The sequence below is a fragment of the Bufo bufo genome, chromosome 4 (genome assembly GCF_905171765.1).
Source record: "Bufo bufo chromosome 4, aBufBuf1.1, whole genome shotgun sequence".
Lineage (NCBI taxonomy): Eukaryota > Metazoa > Chordata > Amphibia > Anura > Bufonidae > Bufo > Bufo bufo.
Genome location: NC_053392.1, coordinates 564,403,423 through 564,418,381, shown reverse-complemented (window position 1 = coordinate 564,418,381; position 14,959 = coordinate 564,403,423). Strand labels below are relative to the sequence as shown.

The window sequence follows — 14,959 nt, the reverse complement described above, 5'->3', positions numbered from 1 at the left end:
ATACAGGATAACTTTATATAACTGAAATAGAGCGTTATGCAATGCAGGGTGAGGGGGAGCATCGGAGCTAGAAATGCTCTGATGCTCCACTGATACAGGCTAAATGGGTGTAGGGGAGCTTAAGCTCGGAACCTAGACAACCCCTTTAAGTTCTAATGATGCCAGATTTGGAATTTGCTGACTATAGAACCACTTTATCCTAAATAACCATAATATAAAGTGCCACCAAAATACCCTGCAAAAAAGTTCCTATGCAGCAGTGCCACACAATTCCAAAGTAAATACCGCCATACATCTCTCAATACCGTCAGACACCATACAAACCATGTCTAAACTATACTGCTGTATAATAACTGATGAAGGTAAGATTTGTTGTGGCCCCACACCTTGATTGTCGTCATCTGTGTTGCCCCCTTCAGTGATTGAAGCTGATTGAAGTGCCCTGTACCACCTTACAGGCTGCAAAGCGGCCAGGATTGAAGAGTAGCGATGACCCGATAGAAATATATGGGATCACAGTGGAAGTTGCAAAAACTCAAATAGTCTTGGATTATTTACGACTTGCGTTGCGATCCTATTCATTTCTCTAGGATCACTGCTACTCTGTAATCCTGGCTGTGACCACTGTCGCCATGTAGCCCTAGCCTAATTCCTTATATACCTAAAGGATGCAGTGTATAGCCTATAGACATTGCAGCTCCTCGTTTGGTGCCAAAATATAACCACATTTTGAGCTGTATAGTTCATAAGAATTTTGTTCATATGTATTTTGTTTTGGCCCTATTGGGATACATGATGGCTAGATATGAGAAAATCGAACGAAGTGGAATTCGATCTGAATTTTTAGGATAAATTCGATTCGCTGCGAAGCCGAATTTCCTCGTGCTTTGTGGTAGCAAATCGATTTAACCTGAAATAGTGTAAAAAAAATAAATCATACTTACCTTCTCCATTTGCTTGCGACGGGCCGGCCACCCCTATCTTGATTGAAGATCTTGGCTGAAATCCCGTACCAGCGTGACGACTTCATCTCGGGCAGCGTGAGATTTTGCGCCAGATCTTCAAACAAGATGGCGACGACCGGCCCGTCACGAGCAAGTGGAGGTGGTAAGTATGATTTCCGTTTTTTTCTGCAAATTTTACACAGTTTTTACCCTCAGATGCCGCGATCATGTATGATGCCACTCCCTGTCATTTTCCAAAACTTCGATCATCTCTAATGATGGCATTATCTGCTTTGAATATGGAAACACCTAGTAGACTGCAGGAAAGTGGCTGGAAATTTGAAACTCCCCAAATGTCCTGATCTGTGCTCATGTCACTCCTGCTTGGGATTTGGGCAGTGACAGTCTAAATGGAGAATAATGCAATTCGATAGTAATTTCAGCCAGGTCTCCCCAAACCGTATTGAAAGAAAACACTTGTGAAATATGTTGCTACTTACAGTATCAAAGATTCATTGTTCATTTCTTGAAAAGCATTGGCAGGTAACACAGTTATGTGCAAATTGTCATAGATTTCCCTGGAAGAAGAGAAGAGCGGTTGACTCCAGTGATATGACGGTAAAAACACAGCAACAGTGAAATAATCTGGAGGAGATGGTGTAGTGCCCTGGAGCACCGATACTTTAAAGTTTGGACATTTGTGGACATTTGCCTGCTTCCCATATGCAAAGTCATCAACGCCTTACTTTATTTCACTTTAAAGGGTTAAATTGCATTGACTTCTACTGTTTAATACTGTGTAACTGCATTTTATATGTTTGTTGTCATATATATCCTGCTCGTTTGCACTGTATTTGCATAGCACTGTGGAAAGGGTTAATGAATACTGAGAGACTTTTAGGACTTTCTGGCTAATAATGAGAAGCTGGTAATTTTACACAGTCTAAAGAAGAGCATGTTTTGGAGGAAAAAGGCCAGACTTGTTTACCACCAAAACCAGACAGACTGACCTTTTCAATGTCTGGTTTAGCTCTGTTATTTTGTCTGAAAACCTGTTTTTGTCTTGGAAAACTGCCATTTGAGTATCATTGAAGCTCTAATGCAAGTCTATTAGAGACGAGAGTTGTAACATTGTTTTCGTTTGTGCTGAGTTTCTCCACTCCTCCCACTAAAAGGTTCTAGTTCAGCCAGAAACTATATATATAAGGAGAGAAGTCAGAGCCTCTAGTGTTCTGCAGTTAGGGAACAGTGCTTAGAAGAGGAGACTGCCAGACTACTTGAGTGACCAGAAGAAGACACTAAGATGGGGATACTCTACCACAGACCCTGGATCACCAGCCTCTGTCCAGGGTACCAGCCATTTGAGAGAGAGAGAGAGAAAGAGAGGGACAGCTAGCTCACGCCTTTCCTCAGCATCAAACTATTCTTCTGCCAGGGAGAAGATTGGAGAAGCCAGCACAATGCCGCGTCTGTATTGTTTTGCACCTGGATTCCTCCAGTAAAGAAGCACACTGGTTTACTGAAGATTCTGACTCTATGGACTTATTTCCCATTTGGGTGCACCATGCCTTACCATCCCTTCCGGAGAGCGGGAACACATGATGACACCTCGACGGTGTCTGGGAGAACCAGTGTATCATTGGGGCCACTGCAATAGATGCTGTCCAGGAAAAACCCTCTATAGGCTGTACCTGGTATTGCAGTTGGACTCATTGTTTTAAATTAATATCAGCTGGAATACAACACATGGATAAGAGTGGTGCTCTTTCTAAAAAAAACAACAACAAAAACACAACTTTTTTGTGTAATTGATAGGTATGAGGTTATGTTAGTGTATGAGATTATATAAAGAGACTACTAGAGATGATAGGGACTCACTGGGTTGGTGACAGATTTTATGTAGGGCGAAATCAGGGAGAGGAGCCCTTAGGGCTCATGCACACAAACATATTTTGTTTCTGCTTCCGCAACGATTTTTTTCCGGCCTGTATCCATTCACTTCAATATGTCCGCATAAAAAACTGATTTTACTCCACGTGCACTCCATTTCTGTAAGTCTGCATGAACATTCCAAAAAAAAAAGTAAAAAATGTCCTATTATTGTCAGTATTATGGACAAGGATATGACATTTTATTATGGACCTGACGTTCCAGTCTGCAAACTTTGGAATACATACGGACGGTACCAGTGTTTTGTGGACTATGTGGATCTGCAATTTGCATACGGCAAAACAGGTAACGGTCGTATGCATGAGCCCTTAGGCCCCTTGCAGACGAGCGTTCCTCCCGCAGCGAGTCCGCATCGCAGCACCCGGCCTGACCTCCCAGCGCTGCCGGGGTCACATAGCATTATATTGATTTATGATGCTATGGAACCGTTACAGTTCTGGAATGTATTGGATAACAGCCAGGGCAGCCAGGGGCGTCGTTAGGTCAAAATAATCGGGCCTGGAGCCCCGAATGTTTTGTCCAGTGCCCTGAATGCAGGGCCGGCGGGGGCCCCCAGCCCGCCTCCTAGCTAATTTATTCACTTCACTTGCCTCTGTGTAATCTCGCACAGGCACACTGGCAGAGGCATCATTGAGCGAAGTGCGCATGTGCCGTCTTCTAGCGCACATCGTTCGACGAAGCCTCTGCCAGTGCGAGATTAAGGTGCTTCTCTGCAATTACACAGAGGCAAGTGAAGTGAATAAATTAGCTAGGAGGCGGCGCTGGGCTGGATGGGGATCTGTGGTGGATGACACTTAGGGGGATCTGTGGATGACATTTATGGGGATCTGTGGTGGATGACACTTATGGGGGATCTGTGGTGGATGACACTTATGGGGGATCTGTGGTGGATGACACTTATGGGGGATCTGTGGTGGATGACACTTATGGGGGATCTGTGGTGGATGACACTGATGGGGGATCTGTGGATGACACTGATGGGGGATCTGTGGATGACACTGATGGGGGATCTGTGGATGGCACTGTTATGGATGATCTGTGGGGTTGCCCAGACGGCTAGGCCCTTCACTGTAGTTATTAACCCCATTCAGCAGTCCCCTATTCACTGAAGGGGGGACTGCTGAAAGGGGTTTATAACTACTGTGAAGGCCCCCGCCGGTGGTGATGAGAGCGTGGCTTCATGGGGTGGGGGCGTGACTTCACATGGGCTCGTGCCCCGGATCTCTTCAGACTCTAACAATGCCCCTGCTGGCAGCATTTTCTCAGTGTCATTGAATACATTCCACACCTCTAAGGGTTACATAGCATCATAAATCAATATAATGCTGTGACTCCCGGCAGGGATGGGAGGTCAGGCCTGGTGCCGCGATGCGGACTCACTGCGGGAGGAACGCTCGTCTGCAAGGGGCCTTAGAGTACAGCTACATAGTGATTTTGGGAAGCGCATATGTTACGCCCAAGTGTCACAGTGTAGCAGGGCTGCCATAGGAATGAATGGGGTCACAGCACGTCTTTGCTGCAACCGTGATATGTGAATCACAACTGTCAAGGGCAAAATTGCCATGTAGCCAAACCCTTAATGGGGTATTCCAGGATATTACTAATGATAACCCATCTTCAAGATATACCATTAATATCCGATGAGTTAGGGGTCTGACAACCCACACCGCCGCTGATCAGCTCTTCCTAAGTAGTTCCAGTGCCGGAAATCAGCACCGGAACAACATAGCGCCATCCATTGTGTAGTGGATGGAGCTGGTTACTGCAGCGCCGCTCCCATTAACAAACTCCATCCAGTACACAGTGCCTCTTCATAACTTTGGTGGATCCACCGCCAGCACAAGACCTTATTAAGACTGGCGTCTAAAATGCTACTTTAGGCTACTTTCACACTGGCGTTTTGGTTTCCGTTTGTGAGATCCGTTCAGGGCTCTCACAAGCGGTCCAAAACGGATCAGTTTAGCCCCAATGCATTCTGAATGGAAAAGGATCCGCTCAGAATGCATCAGTTTGCCTCCGTTCCGCCTCCATTCCGCTCTGGAGGCGGACACCAAAACGTTGCTTGCAGCGTTTTGGTGTCCGCCTGACGATGCAGAGGCAAATGGGGACGGATCCGTTTTCACTGACACAATAGAAAACGGATCTGTCCCCCACTGACTTTCTATGGTGTTCAAGACGGATCCGTTTTGGCTATGTTACAGATAATACAAACAGATCCGTTATTATCGGTGTGGATCCGTCTGTGCAGATCCATGACGGATCCGCACCAAACGCGAGTGTGAAAGTAGCCTTATCCTCCACGTTGTCTGATGTACATAAATAGCACGACCTGAAGCCTCCAGATAAAGCAGAGCCACAAATCTGCATCCAAATCCGCATATCACCAAGCAAGGGTGGACCACACAGATCAGGGATCAGGGACCACACAGATCAGGGAGCCCCCTGCTGGCACAAGCAGTTGTCTAGACAAAAAAAAGGGACCTCTGCAGGCTGCCCTGCTAACCTGAGTGTGGAGCTCTGATGGGGTGCAGATTAGTGGTGCGATTGGGGCTGCCAGACATAACTTTTGCTTTGGGCCCCATAAACACGGAGATTAAATTGTGCAGGTATTACAGCTTTGTGAAAGCCGTCTACTATTGTTCTTTGTACTTTTGCACTCATATATTTTCTAAAATGCTGTAAACATCTTGAATTTTTTAAAGGGCATCTCTCAGCAGATTTGTACCGATGAAAGTGGCTGACCGGTGGGAGACAAAGGGACAGATTTATTAAAACTGGTGCAAAGGAGAACTGGCTTAGGGCTCATGCCCATGAGTGTAACGGCCCCTTCCCGTGATGCAGACCCATTAACTTGAATGGGTCCGCGATCGGCTGCATATGGTCAAAGATAGGACATGTTCTATCTTTTTGCGTTGCAGGGGCACGGATGGAAAGCCCAATGAAGCGCTTCGTAGTGCTTCCAATCCATACCTCAGCTCCGCAAAAGATAGGTGAAGTGAAGTCCTATCTTCGGTCAATGGGTCCAAATCCAAACCACGGAGTGCATACGGCCAGTGCTGTACATTGCCGTTTATGGTCCGCAATACAGGAACCGAGCCAGTACCCTCATGGGCATGAGTTCTTAGTTGCCCATAGCTACCAATCAGACGCCACCTTTCATTTTTCAGAGCTCCTTTGGAAAAGGAAAGAGTGCCAGTTTTGATTTCCACCAGTTTTGATAAGTCTCCCCCAAACTGTTTCAATTTAAAATTAATAATATATTATAATATAATTAATAATAATATAATAACAGGTTGTTATACTTACAAAATGAAGTTTAATTCTATCGAGAAGATTTTCGTGACATCTGGAAATGCTCGAATTCCTGTGTTACAAATACTCCTACAAGATATTTACAAATAAAATAAAAAAAAAGCGCTGTAAGTATAGCTGCAATGCAAAGTACCGCGAAACTAAAGTGTAACCAATATTGTTATTATGTTCCACGACAATTGAAAATCACATATACTCTGCAGATATGTGACGGCAACAAGAGCTGAGGCCAACGTATTTTCTCAAGTAGCTATTTGTGATGGAAATCTCTGCAATAAATATGTAAAGTGAGCCTTGTATGATGTTACGATGGTTCTTTTATTTACCGCGGTCTATGGATTTAAAAAATAATTGGCTATTAATGCGGAGTAACATGAGCCTGTAAAGTAATGATGAGGGCCTTAAATCTGGTGGGACGTTTCTACAGAATACATGCCTTGCAATTTAGGTGATTAATTTACAGGCTGCTATTCAGTTCTATAATACTCGCCCGGAGATGTCAAGTTAAAGAACACACTTCATGATTAAATGAACCTGCAGCCCAACAGGTCATCCCGCAATATGGAGGCAGCAAGGCAAATGCTGAAGAGAGGATCCTAATTAAATAAGATAAGGTCTGTAGGTTGCGTTTCAAGGCAATTTCTGGACGTCTAAAGAGGGAATGTGTGTTGTTAATCACACAGCGGAGGTCATTCCAGACCTTGTACTTTTATGATATTACAGTATTAATAACTAATGAAACCGCTGACAGATTTATGGAGGTTTTATATTGCTGTCATCACTTGTTTTTTTTTTTCTTTGTGACATTGTGCGATGAGATTATCTTTAATTAGTTATGTATAATGAACATTCTGATCCTGGTGGGAATCACAATCGGGTTTACTACAATATTCACGCAGAGTGAATTTGTTTTTTCTTATACTTTTCCATTTATTTATTTTTTTCATGTAAGATTTCTTAAATAAATCCATTTGATTAAAAACAACTGGGAACTGAGATTGTATATTTTCCAAATTACATCTTACCGTAAGTGGCTCTGGTTATCCCAGGACTCTACGGGATCCCTGAAGCTGTGTGCCTCTTGCTGCCTGAGAGTAAGGGTAGGTTCACAGAAAGTTTTTTGTGTGCTGAAAAATTTTTTGGGATGCGTGTTTTTTTTTATATAGGCATGGTAGATGGAAATTCCTTTTAAAAGGCTTACCCACAAATCAAGATAATATTAAAAACAAACCCAAAAAGCCATTGAACAACTTTGCACTGTTTCCACCCAAACAATATTAATTTCATATTTCTTATCGTTGTGTCTTCTCCCTCACCTGCTCATCTTTTGCTATTGTGGGCAGCGTCCTGGGCAGTGTCATATGACTCATTTCTCAGTTTTTTACCAACAACTCCCACAACCCTTTGCTTACACTGTTTTTCACTCCTGCCTGTCAGTCTTCATTCCCCTCTGGCAGCTGAAAATATAGTCTCGAGTAAGTCCCTAGCCAGTCTCCTTGCCCTGCTTGCAGCTGTAAATATAGTTCCTAATATTTATGTTCCATAGCCACTTCTTCTGTGAAGAAGTTCGGGTTTGGGTACCAAACACGCTCGATTTTTCTCACACGAGTGCAAAACGCATTACAATGTTTTGCACTCGTGCGGAAAAATCGCGGGTGTTCCCGCAACGCACCCGCACATTTTCCCGCAACGCCCGTGTGAAAGGGGCCTAACAAGCAACGGAAAAACTATTTGTATTGGCTGCTTCCCAGTGGACAAAGGATCACTTCACACAGAACAGGAATGAGGATCCAGCACCACAAAGCTGGCTAGGTGGATGTGCACATTGCTATACACTTGAACACCAGATGGCGTTGTACTATGTAAATAAACTCTTTAATGCATCATTTTTAATGCCTGTAAAAGACAAACATTTTTAATATGTCATGATCTCTACACTATGTATAGTACTTTAACCATTTCTATACATGAAATGATGTGGAGGTCACTTAGCTAGGAAGTTAAAGGGGTTGTCTCACTTCAGCAGATGGCATTTATCATGTAGAGAAAGTTAATACAAGGCACTTACTAATGTATTGTGATTATCCATGTTGCCTCCTTTATTGGCTGGATTCGTTTTTCCATTACATTATACACTGCTCATATCCAGGGTTGCGACCACCCTGCAGTCCAGCCTGTGCACACCACTCCCGCAGTCCCAATCTCCTCATAGATTGTAAATTCTGGCGAGCAGGGCACACATTCCTCTGACCTGTTTATTGCTATTTTATTTATGACTCTAATTGAAAAGATGTACCATAGCACTCACGGATCTTAGAATCCCATTTATGAATCCAAAAGTGCCCTGTACATCTGGGTCAGAGACGAGACCCTCATTCTTAGCTTTGTGGGGAGGGGGGTTTGACCACTGGATAGGTGCTCTACATTCTGCTATAGATCTAGTGCTCTACATTCTGCTATGTCCTGTACACAAGTCATACATTACTATATGTCATAAGGGTGGTCTGAGATGACTCCAACTATATTTTAGAACAGGTCTAAATTACTAGATTTTGTTCATAAATCAGTTGAATCGCCATGTACAGGTATCAGTCAAATCAATAAGGTATCCCTCTTGCAATCAGCTTTGTTCAGCACTGGATTTTGGCAGCAAGTGCTCAATTTGCCTGCAGTGCCACTTGTGAAATAAAAGGAGCATTGCATGCTGCCCAATGGAATCAATGGGCGGCCTGTGTAATACATGGCTGTGACGGGTCCTCCACAGAGAGATGTTCTTTGTAGCCACACTGTTAGGCTGAGTTCACATTTCAGTTATTACCATCAGTTAGGGTCCATTCACACGTCCGCAATTTCGTTCCGCATTTTGCGGAACGGAATTGCGGACCCATTCATTTCTATGGGGCAGCACTATGTGCTGCCAGGATCCGGAATTGCTTGTGAGTCAAAAGCAGATGCGGGTCAAAAACACAGAACAGGTGCAGATCTTCCCATTATACCTTATCTATCAGTAGGTTTCACTACTGGTTTGGGCTCACAATAACTGATGGAAATAACTGAAGTGTGAACTCAACCTAAGCTAAACCACCATGCTGATAATCTAATGTGCACGTGGGCCTCCCAGATGTTCGGCTAATGAAGTATCTGGCAGTTGGACTTCAACATGCTTGATCTTTTTGTTCCTAAGGGAGATAAAATGCCTTCAGTGGGAACTAGTAGCGGCTTTCTCTCCTTTCATTATTGGTAACATATGCGCGCTCAGCTAGGCCAAGAATAGCTATGTATGGGAGTTCGGAAGGAATACATGTTGGTCAAATGAGCTTTCGACTGACAGCTATCCAATGTGTACGGCCAGCCTCAAGGTAGTTGATGTAGTTCCTGAATAAGATGCTTCCCTCTCATTTCTCAGAATGCCTTATAATAGGGTGTAAAGGGATTAAAAAGCCCCTTTAACCCTTTCATAGGGTGTTTAAAGATGGTGCCCACTGCAGGCACCATAGCCGCGGGTGGCCGCCTGCTTTTTTTTTTTAGCAGACACCTGCGCCTCATGCCTGCAACTGGCAGTAATGCCGATCGCGGACATTTCACACCTCAGATGCTGTGGTCAATTCTGACCATGGCATCTGAGCACGCTGAAACCGAAAGTGTGCACTTTCGGTTGTGCTCCAGCACCACTGTGTGGCGATCAGAGGAACCAGAGCGTGTATGCAGCAGCCTGTGTCTTTATGAATGACAGGAGGCTGCTGCATTTATTATGGAACTATTGCCTGTAATAGGGCTCCATAGGAAAGTAGTAAAATCATCATAGACTCCAATGCAAGTGCATTGGAGTCTGTGATAATGGCAATCAGAGGAATGCATGTTCTAGTTCCCTATGGGAACTATAAAAGTGTAAAAAAAAAAAAAGTAAAAAAAAAAACATGAATTCAAAACACTCCTCTTTTCCCAAAATAAAAGAACAAAAAAAATAAAAAATGTGTCTCAATGTGCGAAAATGCCCATAGTATAAAAATATATTCCCCATATGGCAAATAGCGAAACGGAAAAAAGCGTCCAAACGGCTGATATGCCGTTTTTGGTTGCTTCATTTTCTACAAAAAATTTAATTGCATCGGTCTTGATAAATTGCCTGAGGATGATTAATATACACAGGTTGCTTACAACTCAATCAAATAAAGGTCCAAAATCGCTTCAACAGAGTCCAGGCTGCCATGGCAACCGATCGGAGCCCTACGATTTCACTGCGGGGGCTCCAATCGGAAGGAAGATGGTGCCGCTATCATTCGTGATCACAGCACCTGAGGGGTTAAATGGAACCTGTCGCCTCTACTATGCTACCCTCACTGAGCGTTTCTAAATGTTCATTGTGTTACCCTAAACATATAAATTACACTTTTAATTTCATTCGCAGACGAATTCAATAGGTATTATGCATTTTTGTATTTCTCGCCTTTTATACAAATTAACATAAAAGAGTCATATCTTACTTGTGTGACCAGAGAAGAGACATATTTTCAAGCTCTGACTCATCTCAGGTTAATTTGCATATGTATCAAATCGGTTATTTTACACAATAAAAGCACACAGAGCTATGGGGACTGGGTGTTGTGAATGTGCTAGCGGCCATCTAGCAACCCATGTCCTCAGCTCTATACCCAAAATCCCGGTGACAGGTTCCCTTTAAATGGCAGCGCTTACTGTCAATGCGGCCGGATGCTGGCTGTATCATACAGCCGGCAGATCGCGCGTATGAAGCGGGCTCACTGCAGAGGCCCACTCCATACATCCCCCGGCACGCAATGAAGTACCTGTACGTCCTAATGCGTGAAGGGGTTAAAAAAAGTTTTCAGAACCCATCAACTCACTGTAAGGAGTCAAATCTTGCATGGACATCACGTCCTTACCATGTTTTCATTCTGGTCTCTGGTTGGGCTCATCTGATGGGGCCAGAGCTGTTTGTCTCCCTGTGTCAAGAGCAAACTCCTCAACCTCATCTGTGCAAGCACCAAGAAGATGAATAGTTCTGGCCCCTGTCCAGAACTTCCCTTATCCTGAGCTGCAGAAGTGATGTCCCCATCCACAGACCACACCAAAAACCTGGTAAAAGAAGTGGCATTGGCCAATGTAGGATTTTCCAAAGAGGAGTGTCACGATAAGTATCCTGGGAACTTTCTTCTGCTGGCCAGATATGATTAATGAAGGTTAGTTACTGGTTCTCAGAAAACCTCTAAGTTGTAATTGGTTTCATGGAAAAACTCTTTTGAAACCAATAAACTCCATTTTATTACTATATTTTGTTTGTTTCATGAGCTTTTATAAATCCAGTGAATCATTAAGTCATAATTTATCAAAGAAAGCAACAAATAGAATGATTCTACTAATTACATTTCAGGCCACGTCTCCAGATTAATAGCTTAACACTGAGGACAGTAAATACATACTTATTGACTTAATTCTCTCTGTCTTGTTCCCAGGTTAGCCTTATATGCTCAATCACTTGTTAGGGACCCGCCTGCGCAAGCCACCTTGACGCCTGGTAGATGGTCCAGACACACGTTTGATCCAATATGTGCGCTAAGAGCCTCCATTGACTCATTTATAGTAGGTATGATCCCACTTTTATTTAGAATGATCCCTATTTCTTAGCTCTATTGTTTGTATATATAATGGCGGGCAGCCATTTTCTTTTTTATCAATCATGTTTGCTTTATGGATTTGCACCTGTGATTCTGAATGTTCTAGTCTAAATTTTCTTGTAGCAATCACTTGTAGTCATGTATTTTTATATACAATTCCTGGCAGTCTTGACATGGGATACGTGCCTTGTGACAGCTGTTCTTTCTTTGCCATTAGTACCTGTCGTCCCTGGTAACCCTTTGACGTGTCATACAGTCTGTTCCAGACGTCCATAAATTTCAATTTTTAGCAGCCAGGGCTAATGAGTAACCAGACAGTTTTGTCATAATTACATTAAAGGAAATAAAGGCAATAGGCAGCAACACAAAGCAGAGCTCACTCTGTCCTCCCAAACCGAGGTTATCTTAATAAAGGATTTTACTGTCACTTGCACTTGTCACCTGACTTTTTTTTTTTTTTTTTTTAGAGTTTGACCTTTTTATTATAAAACAGGAAACATGAATTGTCAGTAAACATAATATCCATTCAGGTCAAATTATACAGGGGGCTACTTATATACCTCCCCTTGGGTCTATGGCTGCTATTTCCCGGGGGAGGGGGAGGGGGGGCTTCTATAGAAAGTCACCTGACATTTTAAAAGCAACATTTTTAAAAACATGACTCACTGTACAGTCGTGACCCAAAAGTTCTGAGACTGACACCAATTTTGTTTTTTACAATGTTTGCAGCTTCACTTTTTATGCTGGCAATTTGCATTAAAGAAGTTTTCTGGTGTGAGACACACTGGAGAGTGTGCTTCTGCTAGGAATCCTGATATTTATCTCTGAAGTACCTTATAGCTACACGCTGGAGCGGCAAGTGAGGGGTGAGAATGCTGTGCCACCAGGAGAAAGCCTGTGGGAATACAAAAAAATGCCCAGAAAGGCTAAGGTGACGCACAAACCGGAGTGGGAGCTGTGGCCTCAACATGGCGCCGGCGAGGAAGAAGGGGAGGACCCACAAGACAGGCTGAGCCGCGATATACAGTCATGTGAAAAAATTAGGACACCCTTTGAAAGCATGTGGTTTTTTGTAACATTTTTAATAAATGGTTATTTCATCTCCGTTTCAACAATACAGAGAGATTAAAGTAATCCAACTAAACAAAGAAAACTGAAGAAAAGTCTTTTCAAGATCTTCTGTAAATGTCATTCTACAAAAATGCCTATTCTAACTGAGGAAAAAGATAGGACACCCTCACATGTATTCCCTCTTAAATTGGCTCAGATCTCACACCAGGTGCACATAATTAGTAGATCGTTACTCTGCATGTTGAATGAGGCTTGCCCTATTTAAACCTCAGACATTTAGTTTGGTGTGCTCCTGACTGTTGAAGTGAGAGTGAGCACCATGGTGAGAGCAAAAGAGCTGTCAGAGGACTTCAGAAAAAAGATTGTAGCAGCCTATGAGTCTGGGAAGGGATTTAAAAAGATCTCAAAAGATTTTGAAATCAGCCATTCCACTGTCCGGAAGATAGTCTACAAGTGGAGGGCTTTCAAAACAACTGCCAACATGCCCAGGACTGGTCGCCCCAGCAAGTTCACCCCAAGAGCAGACCGCAAGATGCTAAAAGAGGTCTCCAAAAACCCTAAAGTGTCATCTCGAGAACTACAGCAGGCTCTGGCTACTGTTGATGTAGAAGTACATGCCTCTACAATCAGAAAGAGACTGTACAAGTTTAACTTGCATGGGAGGTGTGCAAGGAGGAAACCTTTGCTTTCCAAGAGAAACATCGAGGCCAGACTGACATTTGCCAGAGATAAAGTTGACAAAGACCAGGACTTCTGGAATAATGTTCTTTGGACAGATGAGTCCAAAATTGAATTATTTGGACACAACAGCAGAGGACATGTTTGGCGTAAACCAAACACAGCATTCCAAGAAAAGAACCTCATACCAACTGTGAAGCATGGAGGTGGAAGTGTCATGGTTTGGGGCTGCTTTGCTGCAGCAGGACCTGGTCAGCTCACCATCATAGAATCCACGATGAATTCTACTGTGTATCAGAAGGTGCTTGAAGAACATGTGAGACCATCAGTTAGAAAATTAAAGCTGAAGCGGAACTGGACCATGCAACATGACAATGACCCAAAACATACTAGTAAATCAACCAAAGATTGGCTGAAAAAGAAGAAATGGAGAGTCCTGGAATGGCCAAGTCAAAGTCCAGATTTGAATCCCATTGAGATGCTGTGGGGTGACTTGAAAAGGGCTGTACGTGCAAGAAACCCCTCAAACATCTCACAGCTGAAAAAGTTCTGCATTGAGGAGTGGGGTAAAATTTCCTCAGACCGATGTCGAAGACTGGTAGATGGCTACAAGAACCGTCTCACTGCAGTTATTTCAGCCAAAGGAGGTAACACTCGCTATTAGGGGCAAGGGTGTCCTATCTTTTTCCTCAGTTAGAATAGGCATTTTTGTAGAATGACATTTACAGAAGATCTTGAAAAGACTTTTCTTCAGTTTTCTTTGTTTAGTCGGATTACTTTAATCTCTCTGTATTGTTGAAACGGAGATGAAATAACCATTTATTAAAAATGTTACAAAAAACCACATGCTTTCAAAGGGTGTCCTAATTTTTTCACATGACTGTAGCTGCACAGAGGACAGAGACATGCAATGCGACAATTAACTGCAATATAGAGTACAAAATTGCATAATAATAACAAGTGCTACACTATAAGTGCGAGATACTTGGCAAGTCGTTTTGTACAAAATTATTTGAGCCCGTCTGCCGAGCGTCAAGGCGATCTCTGTTAGACGGGTTCAAATAATTTTGTACAAAACGATTTGCCAAGTATCTCGCACTTATAGTGTAGCACTTGTTATTATTATGCAATTTTGTACTCTATATTGCAGTTAATTGTCGCATTGCATGTTTCTGTCTTTTAATGTTGTTCCCTGCCTTAGCAATGTGCTTCTGCGGTTTGGTATGTGCTGACTGAGCCCCTTTTTTGGTTTTTCTTTGCAGTTTGTACTGGAGGTGTGGCTGCCTCCTCAGTCATGCACTCCTAACCACCCTGTCTGCCCTATAGGCTGATTTTAATTAGTGTTAGTACATAGTCAGGCCTGCTCCCCTT

The 14,959-nt window shown here is 43.1% G+C and overlaps 1 protein-coding gene across 1 annotated transcript in view; it reads right to left on the bottom strand.

Moving 5' to 3' along the window:
- LHCGR (luteinizing hormone/choriogonadotropin receptor) overlaps positions 1 to 14,959 on the bottom strand; it is a 345,065-nt gene that overhangs the window by 106,709 nt on the left and 223,397 nt on the right. The window contains exons 5-6 of the mRNA XM_040430298.1: positions 6,201 to 6,275; positions 1,445 to 1,522 (exon numbers count right to left, since the gene is read on the bottom strand). Coding sequence (XP_040286232.1) covers positions 1,445 to 1,522; positions 6,201 to 6,275 — 153 coding nt within the window. The remainder of the gene's footprint in view (positions 1 to 1,444; positions 1,523 to 6,200; positions 6,276 to 14,959) is intronic.